Here is a 13,771-nt window from a genome sequence, read left to right as displayed (position 1 = left end):
TATCAACTAAAGTTTGTTTCAAGGCGTCAATGGGGGTAATCTGACTGTGGTTGCTGTAAATAACTGTGAGTTGTGTGATCAAATGATCACTTCACACACAATTACGCAAAACTTAATGTAAACAATATTGAATGAATTTTTTAATAAACTTAATAAAATATGTTACAAACACAAGTCCAGATAAACAACAAACATGTTTTTGTAATTAGATAGTGTAATAATAGGTTAAAATTGCGGACTGCAGTTCGGAATTGTTGATTGGTATTTCCGGTGTTGCGAGCTCGCAGTGATCAGCTGGTAACGTCTTTTGTGATGGGGAAAAAACATTGAGTTAGTGCAAAACTTGATTTTATTATAAATGTATATACATTTTGGCAGTCATGCACTACTGCGCACGATAACCAAGTTAGCGTCACATTCAAGGGAGCAATAGCGAGGAATACTGAAATATGACTTGTTGTTGCACATCAATGCAGGACCTTCAGTTTCCACAGCATCAACAATATCAATCCATGGTCTCCATGGAAACTAGTGTCATCCAGGCAACACAAGGGACTGCCGGTTGGATGGATTGTGAAATCATTCAGGACTTGGGGTCTGGATGTTTGTGTGTACACACTGGTGAAGGCATTGGTAAACAAGGCAGTTGTGACAAGGGCAGTTAGACTGGGGAGGTCTTCTTCAGCAACACATATACTGGGTAGTGTCGGTCTTGTGACAGGGGAGGTAAGTCTGTGGGTATTAGGAAGATCCAGTCTTCTTCAGCAACACATATATTGGGTAGTGTCGGTCTTGTGACAGGGGAGGTAAGTCTGATGGTACATATAAGTCAGTGTTAAGAAGATCCAGTCTTCTTCAGCAACACTGATACTGGGTAGTGTCGGTCATGTAACAGGGGAGGTAGGTCTGTGGGTATTAGGAAGATCCAGTCTTCTTCAGCAACACTAATACTGGGTAGTGTCGGTCATGTAACAGGGGAGGTAAGTCTGTGGGTATTAGGAAGATCCAGTCTTCTTCAGCAACACTAATACTGGGTAGTGTTGGTCTTGTGACAGGGGAGGTAAGTCTGTGGGTACATATAAGTCAGTGTTAAGAACATCCAGTCTTATATGTGTTATATTGGGTAGTGTCGGTCTTGTGACAGGGGAGGTAAGTCTGTGGGTACATATAAGTCAGTGTTAAGAACATCCAGTCTTATATGTGTTATATTGGGTAGTGTCGGTCTTGTGACAGGGGAGGTAAGTCTGTGGGTACATATAAGTCAGTGTTAAGAACATCCAGTCTTCTTCAGCAACACCGACACTGGGTAGTGCAGGTTCTCGTGACAGGGGAGGTAAGTCTGTGGGTACATATAAGTCAGTGTTAAGAACATCCAGTCTTCTTCAGCAACACCGACACTGGGTAGTGCAGGTTCTCATCATATTCTTCAGGGCCTTTCACTTTCATCTGCAACAAAGTAACATTTAATCACTATGTCATTCTAGGACTGCATTAAGATGTACAGTGGAACCTGCTAATATGACCCTGGTAGTCCGGACACTCCCTGTTTTAATGATTCATTAATAAGGGGCATTCACTATAGTCTTGCGAGAGCATCTCATAACTGATGTAGCATGCATATATATAATAACTGCTGATACACAAGAGTACAGGTTAACAGGGCATCACTGTCGATAGGGTCTCATTCATCCCCTTGGCCTTCAAATAAATGTTGAGATGACCAGGTATTTGTTCCTGAATTCATTACATCACTTCTCACTAATTTCCAAAGACGAGGTGAGGTGAAATGGGTTAAACGTCACGTCCAAGATAATTGCACTTATGTATATAGTGACGTGCATGTGTATGGCTGCTTGTACTAGTCCGGACTGATGCCGATTTAAAGTGCTAGCCCACTACGATACCATTCTGGAATATTACATGAATACCCCACTCAGACACAGTATACTGACTCCGAGCCGACCCAGTCCTTGTTTTAACCCCTAAATGCTGAGTGCCAGACAGGGTCTTTTGTTAAAACGCGGCCAGTGAATCAAACACCGGATCTTTCGTTCTCCGGGCAGACCACTATCTATTAAGACATTCCTTTGATAGTCAACCTCAACATCTTTGGCATCCTTTCTTATTGTTGAAAATATTCACAGATATATTTTAAACTGACACAGATGGTGTCTGTAAGAATTAATACAAAATATCATCCACATAACGTACTACACACTATTTTGTCTTCCTGTTTATCCTTGCTTCAAGATCACTTATAATTCAATTATACATGCACAGCTTAATATCTAAAACATGCATCCGATTAGCTAATAGTTTCCAGCAGTGTACGTGCGCTGTGTTGCAATGGTTACCTGTTGATGTAACTTCCAGATCTTGTCATCGTAATGATCTGTAACTTTAACATCGAACTTGTCCGAGGCGAGATGGACAAACGCCTGTAATGTTGGGCCTCTGTGTGGAGCAAACATTACAGCCTGGCCCCCAGGCCGGAGCAAGGAATGCACCAGATCCACCAGGTCATTGCGACCCTCGTCAAAGAAAAAACTGAAAATGAATGAAAAATCAGCACTTGCATGTTTTGCAATGAAGCCTCGGGACATCATCCTAGAATTTGCTGAACTGAACAAAACAACTTAACTAAACATCATCAGGAATCATGAAGTCTTTGATAGGTAGTTACAAGTTGGTTGAACATATTTTGTTTGGTTTATTTTTTGTTTGTTTAACGCCCCACACAGCAATACCCCAGCTATATGACGGCAGTCTGTAAATAAAACGAGTCTGGACCAGACATTCTAGTGACATGAGCATTGATCTACGCAATTGGGATACGATGACAGGGATCAACCAAGTCAGCGAGCCTGACCACCAGATCCCGTTCGTCATCGCCTCTTACGACAAGCATGGGTTGCTGAAGACCTATTCTAACCCGGATCTTCACAGGTCCATAGAACATAAATACATCACACATTTTATGGATAAAAACTTCTACTTATTCTTATACGTTTCAGAGGTACTCCTTGCTCCTTGATCAGGTGAATTATTATGTATTCATAAAAAGCGTCATATATTCATCAGGAATCATCGGTCTGATTTCTTAAACCTACCAAATTGAACATACCTAAATATGGACCAAGTGAAAATGTAAACAGTACACAACTGATGACCTCAACTGAAAGCAGGCTTGTTTGCAGTGTCCTTTGTAAGATGTTCCTCTCTTAACCTGCTTGTATGCAAGGAACGCGAGGTGAGGTCTCACTGAGATACCATGCCACTCAGACACAGTACACTAACTCCAAGCCGTCCAGTCCTCGTTTTCCCCTTAATGCCGAGCGCCAGGGTAACAACAAGTACCATCCTTTAATGTCTTCTAGTATGACGCAACCGGGCATCGAACCCCTCCCCCGACCATCCCTCCTCCGGGCAGACGTCAATCTACTAATTCTCGGAAACGGTTACAGGCAGGAAGGCACTGTTTTCCACACAGCTTACACCGATTACAAGATCAAACAGTCGTGTATTGATTTGTGGTCATAAAAATAAAATCTATGATTTGGAATAAATTCCAGTTTTATTTGTAATGGACTTAGTTATAGCATGGCTTAATATATCAGCACTCTCACCAGTCAGCACAAAGTACACAGTCAAATCTGGCCTCTAGGTCTGTAGCCGCCTCACAGGGGCCCCAGCGCAGTAATCTGGAAATACATAAACCGTAATGGAAGTGAAAGTTTGCCATGGAAACAACAAATCAAAGTACATTGTCGTAAGCTTCTTCTGTCAAAAACAACAAAAGTGTCATGCAACTCACAACTAAATGAACCACAGTCTTAAAAAGACGTAACATACGTTGTCACCTAACATTAATCAGGACATCTATACATACTAAAGGTTCTTAATTTTTTCTATTTTTATTTTCATCTTGGACCAAGTCACCAGTGTATTTTAGCCAGTGAAGGAATTAGACAGGATGGACTCCGTTGCCATGACATCTGCAACGATTGACACAGTTGCCATGACAGCTATTGATGGACTCAGTTGACCTGACAGTTGACCTGACAGCTACAATGATGGACACAGTTGCCCTGACAGCTGCAATGATGGACTCAGTTACCATGACAGCTGCAATGATGCACTCAGTTGCCATGACAGCTGCACTGATGGACTCAGTTGACCTGACAGCTGTACTGATGGACTCAGTTGCCATGACAGCTGCAATGATGGACTCAGTTGACCTGACAGCTACACTGATGGACACAGGTGCCCTGACAGCTGCACTGATGGACTCAGTTGCCATGACAGCTGCAATGATGGACTCAGTTGACCTGACAGCTACACTGATGGACACAGTACAGTTGCCCTGACAGCTGCACTGATGGACTCTGTTGCCATGACAGCTGCACTGATGGACTCAGTTGCCATGACAGCTGCAATGATGGACTCAGTTGCCATGACAGCTGCACTGATGGACTCAGTTGACCTGACAGCTGCACTGATGGACGCAGTTGCCCTGAGAGCTGCACTGATGGACTCAGTTGACCTGACAGCTGCACTGATGGATGTAGTCTATCCAGACAGCTGCACTGATGGACTACGTTGCCCTGACAGCTGCACTGATGGACTCAGTTGCCCCGACAGCTGCACTTATGGACTCAGTTGCCCTGACAGCTGCACTGATGGACTCAGTTGCCCCGACAGCTGCACTGATGGATGTAGTCTGCCATGACAACTGCACTGATGGATGTAGTCTGCCATGACAACTGCACTGAAGGATGAAGTCTGCCATGACAGCTGCACTGATGGATGTAGTCTGCCATGACAGCTGCACTGATGGATGTAGTCTGCTATGACAGCTGCACTGAGGCCCACAGTACCTGGAAGACACGGCGGTGGTACTGAAGCTCTCCTTGTTCTCATTGATCATCAAATCCAGATCTGAAACAAAGTTTTCATCATGAAATACTAGGAAAATCATTGTTAACAAGTATTAGTAAAATCTAAATATTTTTATCCGTTTGTATACTCATCCTGTATTACTCTTTAATGCATCTAATGCTTACCATCAAGGTACAGTGACATGCAATCAATCAACTTATTGAGTCTGACCCCCACTCGATCCATTAAATCTTATCAGCATAATGAAATTGTGTGTGCCTGTTAACATCTTTCAAAAGCATCAATCTAAAGACCAATTAAACAGCAGTGAACTTGATATGCTGATAGAAACAAGGGGGTGTTGTGTGTTTCTAAATAGACAATCACAGTTACTTTTGCCTCCAGGGACATCGTCTTTGAACCATCCCTAGATAAAGCAATCATCGTGATCATGATATCCAGCCAAACACCATTGTGTCGAACTTTGATGGGTGGAATGTATGTTGTCTCAAAGTTGTGTTGAACCTCGGATAACTCGAAGTATTTACCTAGGTCCCTTCAAATTCGACACAACGGTGTTTGACTGTATCTTGATGTTCTACATGTTTACTTTTGGTAGGTTAGAGTTTGCCGTTCATTCTGAGCAAATGCTTCTACGACAAACATCAGGTAAATATGTGACAAGACTGATCAGATAATATATTAAGTAGAGTATAGCTCACTTTTAACCGAGTCTCCATTACCATCCGTGAGCACAACACATGAAGCTTCTGTGCAAGCAGCCACCTACAAACAAACACACACGTCTACATCTGTTTCTATATCTTGTATACATGCATCTGCTCACCTCCAACATCTGAGGCATTTCACTGTTAGTAGGGGCTGTGGACGCATGAAGTAATATAAGATAGCTACTTAATAAATTGCAAAGAACAATGAAGAACGATGCATGGTTTATCATGTTTATTTCACGATAAAACATTGTTCTGTCATTTCTGGAAATTCGAACATGCGTTCGCAACTTGATGAGTCATAAATTGGACAAACAATATTTTTGAGAGGGAAGTGTCCTGTGAGTTGTTCCCCATGGATGTAGCTGGACAGTGCAGATGAATGCAATGGTTGAACGATCGCACCCAAAAGTGGGAGAGATATGACAATCGGTATTGGGAGAAAAGGTTCAGATAATCGACGTGGAACTTGTGAGAATATGCAGGAAAGACCAAATTACACCCCCTGTTCATAAATTGGACATCTCCGACATTGCCGCGGTCGGTTTCTATTCAGGGAGTCATCGTTATTTAAATACAGGTAAATATGTTAAAAGCGTGTACTTTTTATTAACATCCTAAAAGAGGCTGTACCTAATGTTAATATCTCATTTCAGAATAAACAATGTATGGTCGTTGTTTATCATACAATAAAACACTGCAGGACCATGCATTGTTTATTTCTTATTTAAACTCACATAGTTATAGCAAAATGCGGAATTGATCAACACAATCAGTGTGTGCTCTAACTGAGATGAGATTCTACTCACAGCAATACCTGCCAGACAGGTCATTCCTCCGCCCAGTTCTATAACACTTTTATTCCTGGAATAGAAATAACAAATTATTCAAATATTTCAGCAACATAGTCAACATGTTGAAAACTACCAGTAAGCCAGGATTAGTTGACGGTAAGCCAGGATTAGTTGATGGAAAGCTGGGATAAGTTGACGGTAAGCCAGGATAAGTTGATGGTAAGCCAGGATTAGTTGATGGAAAGCCAGGATAAGTTGACGGTAAGCCAGGATAAGTTGATGGTAAGCCAGGATAAGTTGATGGTAAGCCAGGATTAGTTGACGGTAAGCCAGGATAGGTTGATGGTAAGCCAGGATTAGTTGAGTTGAGATCTGACAATAAACCCTGTATGACTATGTATGAAGTCTGCCAAGTAGGTTCCATAAATTTTAAATCCTCTGAATTTTGTTTTCTTATTTTGATAATTATGAGATCCACTTGACAGTTATGCCCTGTTAATCTGTACTGTTGTGTCTCAGCACTTGCAATGTATCCATGCTCCATCAGTTATGAGATGCTGCCCATCACACCATTCATCTATTAGAGGAACCACTGTATGTCCCTAAGAATTCAATCAGTTCTATCCAAGCGGATATTGCTCACCTAAACCAGTTTACATCCTTGAGGCAGTGATGTGTCATAACTTCTTCAGATGGCCAGATACCTGTCAAAGAAACAAATAGTTGCCACTTGTGTCTTGACAATAAGATGTCTTCCTTTATATATATCATATACAGGTATTATGATCAGAGAGATTAATGGCAACTTAGTGCTATCTTTTCTAATCACTTGGTTTATAGATTTCTTTCCAAAAAATTAGAATCAGTGGCCCAAATAAACATGTTAGTCGAGTGAAATAAAACAGAATTATAAAAGTGTTTGTCTTAATTTCAAGTTGTACCCAACACACATTGACTTGCTTTGAACACATCTCTGATGCTTATCAGAATTTGCTGAAATTATTTAACTTAAATAAAAATATGTATTGGTTTCCCACAAAAGTTTTGAGTTGGCAAATACATAAACCATTTGTAACAATCAAAATACACCTTCATCACCTGAGATTTGCCTGGGCTATCTATTTGTCATCTTCCTGAGGCAAGGGCATTAACTGACAATAAAAGTCCAGTTTCCACACTCGACAAACTTGGCTGGAATTTCAAGGCTCAATCGAAGCGCCATAAGTGGCTATTACGGGTTATGTCTCTTCTATGTCACTCCTATTGACTCCACCTCTTCTATCACTTACAATTGCTTAAACAAAATGGTGGCGCCCAGTCAAGACCATCCAATCGATAGTCAAGATCTATATCGTCATAAAACGAGCCTTACCTTGCGAAGTGCCTTAAATCATTTGAAGACGTTGATAATAAACATGAAAAGATTTGCAAAATCTCTGTCATTGCCCAGTTGGCGGTACACCTGTTTTGCAAATCCTACAGTTGACAGAAGTCTGCATGTTGAAATCCATGTTGTTTATGGACCGGATGTCTAGTTTACTACGCAATTTTGAATGGACTATGCATGGACTCGTTAGTCCTGCCAAAATGTAACTCTGGAATTCCAGCCTAGTTCAGCAAGGGTGGAAACTGGACTTGTATAGTCAGTTAACGCCCTTACCTCGGGAAGATGTCTATTTGTCTATCTGAGAGTTTCAACTGTCAGTTATGATTTGGGGGGTCCAAGGCATGAACGAGGGGGGTCCCAGGATGGCAACAGTTATGAGTTCTGAGAAATGCTTATAACTGCTAATTTTTTTTGTTGAAGTTGAGTTTTCTTGTTCAAATGTACAGACAGTATCACATAGAAACTACCACAAATGTGTTTATATTTGAAATGATGCAGCATATCTATTCACCGAGCAAATACATCTGTGCAGAGAATAGAAGAACGAGACTGTATCATGTGTAACCTGCTGGATGACGACTTACATATATTGCCTGTGTTGTTAAATCCAAGAAGGGAATCTATTTTCACTGTACTCTCAGCTCGCAGTTGCCTGAAGAAAGAGTGTCTTGTCACCACATTGAAATCAAGATGTAATTTCACATATACTACTCAACATTTTATAGGGATAATCAGATTTGTCCTTCTATTTAAATATACACTTGCCTAGGGCTGGGACGGGTAACTTGGGTACTCGGGTCGGGTGGGTTCGGAGTATGACCTGGGGACCCACAGGTCTACCCGAACCCGTGTTTAGTCTCGTGATATATTGTTTAATGACAAAAAAATTCTAAAACTCTATGGTTACACCACAAGTCACCAATCTTTCTTTCTGACAATACATCCATTCCATCGGACTTTTATATTTTCAGTCAACTTCAGTGTATGCATGACCAGATGGTTTTAAAGGTGCATCTGAGCACTTTTTGTAAGGGCTACGGTGAAACCCTTCCCAATCGGACAGTTTGTACCTTTCTCATGAGAGCTACAGCGTGTACCGGGGTAGGGTCATGTAGTAGGGGGGTGGGTACCCGGGTAGTAAACTTGGACTCGTCCCAGCCCCACACCTGCCGCATTATAAGAATAATTCTTGTGTGTCAAATGAAACATAACAATATCCTTATCAGCAGTGGAGTAGTATATTATGATCATGATAAACAAACAGAGTGGGTGAATGAATGTTGTTTTACACCACAGTCAGCAATATTCCAGATATATGGCTGATTGGCAACCTGTGACTTAATAATCAATGCTGGGACAGCCACACAAGTGAGTGAAAAAAAGGCATGAGAACACACTCGTCAAAGTAACAGGGCTAGACCATCTGATTTGACTCGTACAACAAGCATAGTCATTGAGGACCAATTCTACTCTCAGATCCCCACATGGACATACTAATCAAGTCATAACAATCATAGGCATCTCTTCAATTTGGCCCCATAGCTCAATAAACAAACCACAGGAATTGGAAGTTCTTACTTAAAAAGGGAAATTGTGTGCTTTTTGCTATCAAACACCCCTCTCTGTATAGGGCTCTAAATATACAAGGCATGCAATGTCATACAAGAATATTTACTCACTACATGTATCTATCAACCCGTGAAAGATACAGGGTAGAATAGGCCTTCAGCAACCCAGGCTTGTTGTAAGAGGCAACTACTGGGATCATGTGGTCAGGCTCGCTGACTTGGTTGACGTATGTCATCGTATCCCAATTGCGTAAATCGATGCTCATGATAGCAATGACTGGATTGTCTGGTCCAGACTCGATTATTTACAGACCACCATCATAAAGCTGGAATATTGCTGAGTGCGACGTTAAGCAACAAACAAACAAACATGTATCCATCATGTTACATTGCATGATAAAATCAGTGCTTCATCTTCTGCAAAGGTAAGAAAACATGAAAGACAAACAAACTCAGTGATTCTCTCTGCTATTTCACATTCCCAGTACTCTGCTGCCAATTACTTCTTGGTTGTCCTACTATTGTGACTATTGCAGCCAGTAATGACATAATATTTACCTGACAAGTAGGTTCAGGTTTTCAAATTCTTGCGATGTGTAAGTGAACCAGTCAGCATCCGAGCTCCTCCTGTCTTCCACAACGTGGGACTGGAAAAGACCAAAGCACTGGAACCTTCGTACCGAGTATATCCGGTCATCTGGATCACTTGACAGATCTCCAACCAGTGCCTGGAGCAAGATAACATAACTGTACATACAGTGGTACCTCCTCAAACAGTAGTAGCCAGTTGTGTTCCTCTGAGTAGGAAAATGGGCTGGTGATTAGGTTCTTCGTCTGTGCAAATGTAGCATGAACTTGTTTCCAGTTTCTAAGAATCATATAACCTTGTCGCTGAAGTTATGTTACAAATTAAGCTACACAAGGTTACACATTTTGATCAAACTTGAACTGATGATAATTTTGCATCAGAACAATTGTATGTACCAGTTATGCATCAGTTGATGTTCCTTCTTATCTGTAATCTCATTTGACTGGCCATGTTGTGCATCTATTTTAAACAAACATGAAGTTAATAGTAATAATTACTTTAAACAAAAATTACTAGCGTATTTTTTTAGTACATAGAAGTCGATGAAAAACTTATATAACTGTTCTTTAACTTCGGGATATGACAGGTAGACTCTATGAAGGGGGGGGGCGGGACGCTTTAGTAATTAGCCGGTGTCGGAATAGCGATCGTATAGACTGGTTGTCGAATGGTCTGGCACTGAAAAACACATTCTTCCCCATTTCCCGTAACCACGCCGCATATTTCTGAAATCGGGGTAGATCTTCACTGATCTCTATCTCTGATTGTGTACAGTACGAATTGAAGTAAATTTACAAAATACAGTAGTCAGTTGTGAGCTCTAGGAGTCTAGCAGACAGTAGGCTAGTGGAAGATAAATGGTGTGTCGATACATGTATACACATACGGTACATGCAATTTGAAATTATATAAACCATCGTCTCACTCGTGCAAGTATTTTCCACCGGTGTTTGGCTGCAGATGATGTGTTTGTGTTAGGTATCGCAGTCCCGTTAGAACCCATTGTGTGCACCTCTCGAGATCCAGTCAGCTCACTCGTCTCCAAGTTCAACAAACAGAATCTTCAAATCATGAGAACGTAAAGGGAGGTAACTCTATCCTTTCCTCAAGGGGGCACCTGCTAAATCTACTTCCGTGGTAGACCTCACGCCCTACCGTTTGAACGTTCTATGGTTTTGATTAACTAAATATTTCCCTGTTTGAGTGAGTGAGTGTTTATGGTTTTGCGCCGTTTTTAGCTATATTCCAGCAATATCACGGCGGGGGAGACCAGAAATGGGCTTCACACATTATACTCATGTCGGGAATCGAACCCGGGTCTTCGGCGTGACGAGCGAACGCTTAGACCACTAGGCTACCCGACCGCCTCTTTCCCCGTTTGAAGCCATACACCGAAACATATGCCTTGTGTCAATCTCTGCCTGTCAAAACTTTACTGAAACATGTGTCTATATATAATGACACATGAAGGATCATTTTCAGTTCGTCATGCCTGTTTACTTATTTGATATTAATATTGAACACGATTTCTGTGAGAGGTCTGTGAGTGGCTGTGTTCTGCTCGTGTGTAATTTGTTATAAGACTCTGAAACTTTAAGACTTCACTTTAGCATAATACATACCCAGGTTTGTGACAATGAAGGGCAATCCTTTGAAATATAAATAATAACCATGTTTCACTGCCTGGTCAAAGAGCCTTCCCTTTGAGTTAAATTTTATTTAATTGTTTTTAAAATCTTAATCAACGCGAATTTTCTGAAGATTTTCCTAACAATGCCCGCAACAACGTTTGTTGGTAGTTGATTGTCAATCATCCCTGGCTGGCCACTGTATATCTAGCTTCCTGCACCATGAGAGTCTCTGTATAACAAAGAGTAGACAAACATCTAGTCTCTGAAATGAACATATTTTACAGAAAAAAACTGTTGTTACATTATAGTTATAAATTATAATAAAAAGGAGTCCAGAGACTTTCTTCATATTCAGCATGATACTGAAGTAATCTAGACTTGCCAAATATAATAAACTTGCATGGGCTGTGAAACAGACGAATCAATCATAGAGCATAATTTGTTTGGCTTGAGCAGTAGACTGTGCAGACTAACAGATGGAACTTCAATTAAATAAAAAGCGACAAAACATGTTCATAATATTAAATAATCTCAACTAAAAGTCGAGTCCATTTATAGCACAAGTCAAAAGTGGGAATTGCATCGTACATCATTTTTGTCACTGATTCGTCAAATTTGGAAATATCCTCCATATGTATACCATAAAACTTTTGGAAAGTTTTGTTGAGGCCTTGAATGTCTTCAGAGTGACGAACGAACGCTTCAACCACTACCCGACCGCCCCCTTTGATTGTATACTCCCGCAGTTTTACAGACTTGCAATAGTCGTAGCTAAGAGTGCTTCGTTAAACGGGGCTCTGGATATTCCCTGGATATTCGTGACCATCTGTGTCATTCCATGATCAAGTTTTCAGGAGGGTGACGGTTGTTTGTTTATTTTTTTGTTGAACGCCGTACTCAGCAATATTCCAGCTATATGACCGCGGTCTGTAAATAATCGAGTCTGGACCAGACAATCCAGTGATTTACATCATGTGCATCGATCCACGCAATTGGGATAGGTGAATTGCATCAAGCAAGTCAACCACCCGATCCCGTTAGTCGCCTTTTACGGCAAGCATGGGTTGGTGAAGACCTATTCTACCACGGATCTTCACGGGTCAGGAGGGTGTCGAAAAGACGCGAATGCCGACGCATGTGTTCAGTGCAGTGTAGACGGGACTCCAGGACCACATCACAAAGAAGTCTTGGACCCTTTGCACACATCAATTAAGTGAGCGCAGTCTATTCTCTGGTTTGCATTGTGAATAAATATTAATGCTCTTAATCAACCGGTTTCTATCTACAAAGGAAGTGTGAGTATTCTAAAAGCAATCAATGAACTATTATTTCAGTTAACAGTCCATGGTTAAATAGGCACCTGTAATAATTGTAGCCATGAACCGAATTTCAGTAATATCAGGGCGTACATATTGTGTGAGGATAGCCAAACATATGAAACCACCTGAGGAAGGAGATGACAGACCAAGGGATCATAATGAAGGTGAATCTGAGATTCAAGCTCCTGATCAGCAGATCCTGTCATAGCTAAGGGAAATAACTCTGAATAGTGAATTGGGCACAAATGACCACGGGGCTAACACTGCCCTCCATGTAATGATGAGAAATGCACTTGTTGATGCTGATAAAGAGTAGATAATCTCAGGAAGCAGACGTATCTTACGTAAAGGATTTTCGTATTTCTTGCAATTAGTGACCCAGTAAATACTTAAGGTCGCATCAGTGCTGACTCAGCCATATATCTTGCACCTTGGTTAACCACCAAGTACTGACTGTCAGCTAAAATGAGACAGACATTGTTTTATTTGAGCCACAACTGAAACATTGTTAGTTAAGACTATAACTGCCAAGAATGTCTACAATATATTAAATGGGATATTATTCCATGATTTAACTTGTAGGTTGTATCCCATATGCTTCTCTACTTGGCACCTGGTATTGTGTGCTTATTTCTGAAATATTTCAAAATAAATATAAGTGCATGAGGACCAATGCAAGATTTCTTAAAAATGTTCTTACAAGTAATGGCTACAAGCCAGTTAATGAGTTAACATACAGTCTATTAACATCATAAATAATACCATATTCCCGAGGCAAGGGAGTTGACTGTCGTTATAAGTCCAGTTATCATCCTTGACGACTAAGCTGGATATTTGGAGTTATATTTTGCCTGGACTAACGAGTCTATGCATA

The 13,771-nt window shown here is 40.9% G+C and overlaps 1 protein-coding gene across 1 annotated transcript; it reads right to left on the bottom strand.

The window, feature by feature from the left end:
- Nucleotides 1-258: 258 nt before the first annotated feature.
- On the bottom strand, nucleotides 259-10,974 carry LOC139443246 (calmodulin-lysine N-methyltransferase-like). Its single transcript, XM_071224218.1, has 10 exons — nucleotides 10,873-10,974; nucleotides 9,917-10,086; nucleotides 8,375-8,442; nucleotides 7,047-7,107; nucleotides 6,419-6,473; nucleotides 5,601-5,664; nucleotides 4,878-4,938; nucleotides 3,627-3,701; nucleotides 2,355-2,547; nucleotides 259-1,446 (listed from the first exon to the last, which is right to left on the bottom strand). Exons 1-10 carry the CDS (start codon nucleotides 10,948-10,950, stop codon nucleotides 1,363-1,365), a joined length of 909 nt encoding a protein of 302 aa, XP_071080319.1. The 5' UTR covers nucleotides 10,951-10,974; the 3' UTR covers nucleotides 259-1,362.
- Between the last annotated feature and the right edge of the window lie 2,797 nt (nucleotides 10,975-13,771).

This window comes from Haliotis cracherodii, unplaced genomic scaffold (genome assembly GCF_022045235.1).
Source record: "Haliotis cracherodii isolate W230 unplaced genomic scaffold, xgHalCrac1.p SCAF_5, whole genome shotgun sequence".
NCBI classification, from domain to species: domain Eukaryota; kingdom Metazoa; phylum Mollusca; class Gastropoda; order Lepetellida; family Haliotidae; genus Haliotis; species Haliotis cracherodii.
The sequence above is the reverse complement of the archived record's forward strand: the minus strand, read 5'-3'. Positions and strand labels throughout refer to the sequence as shown.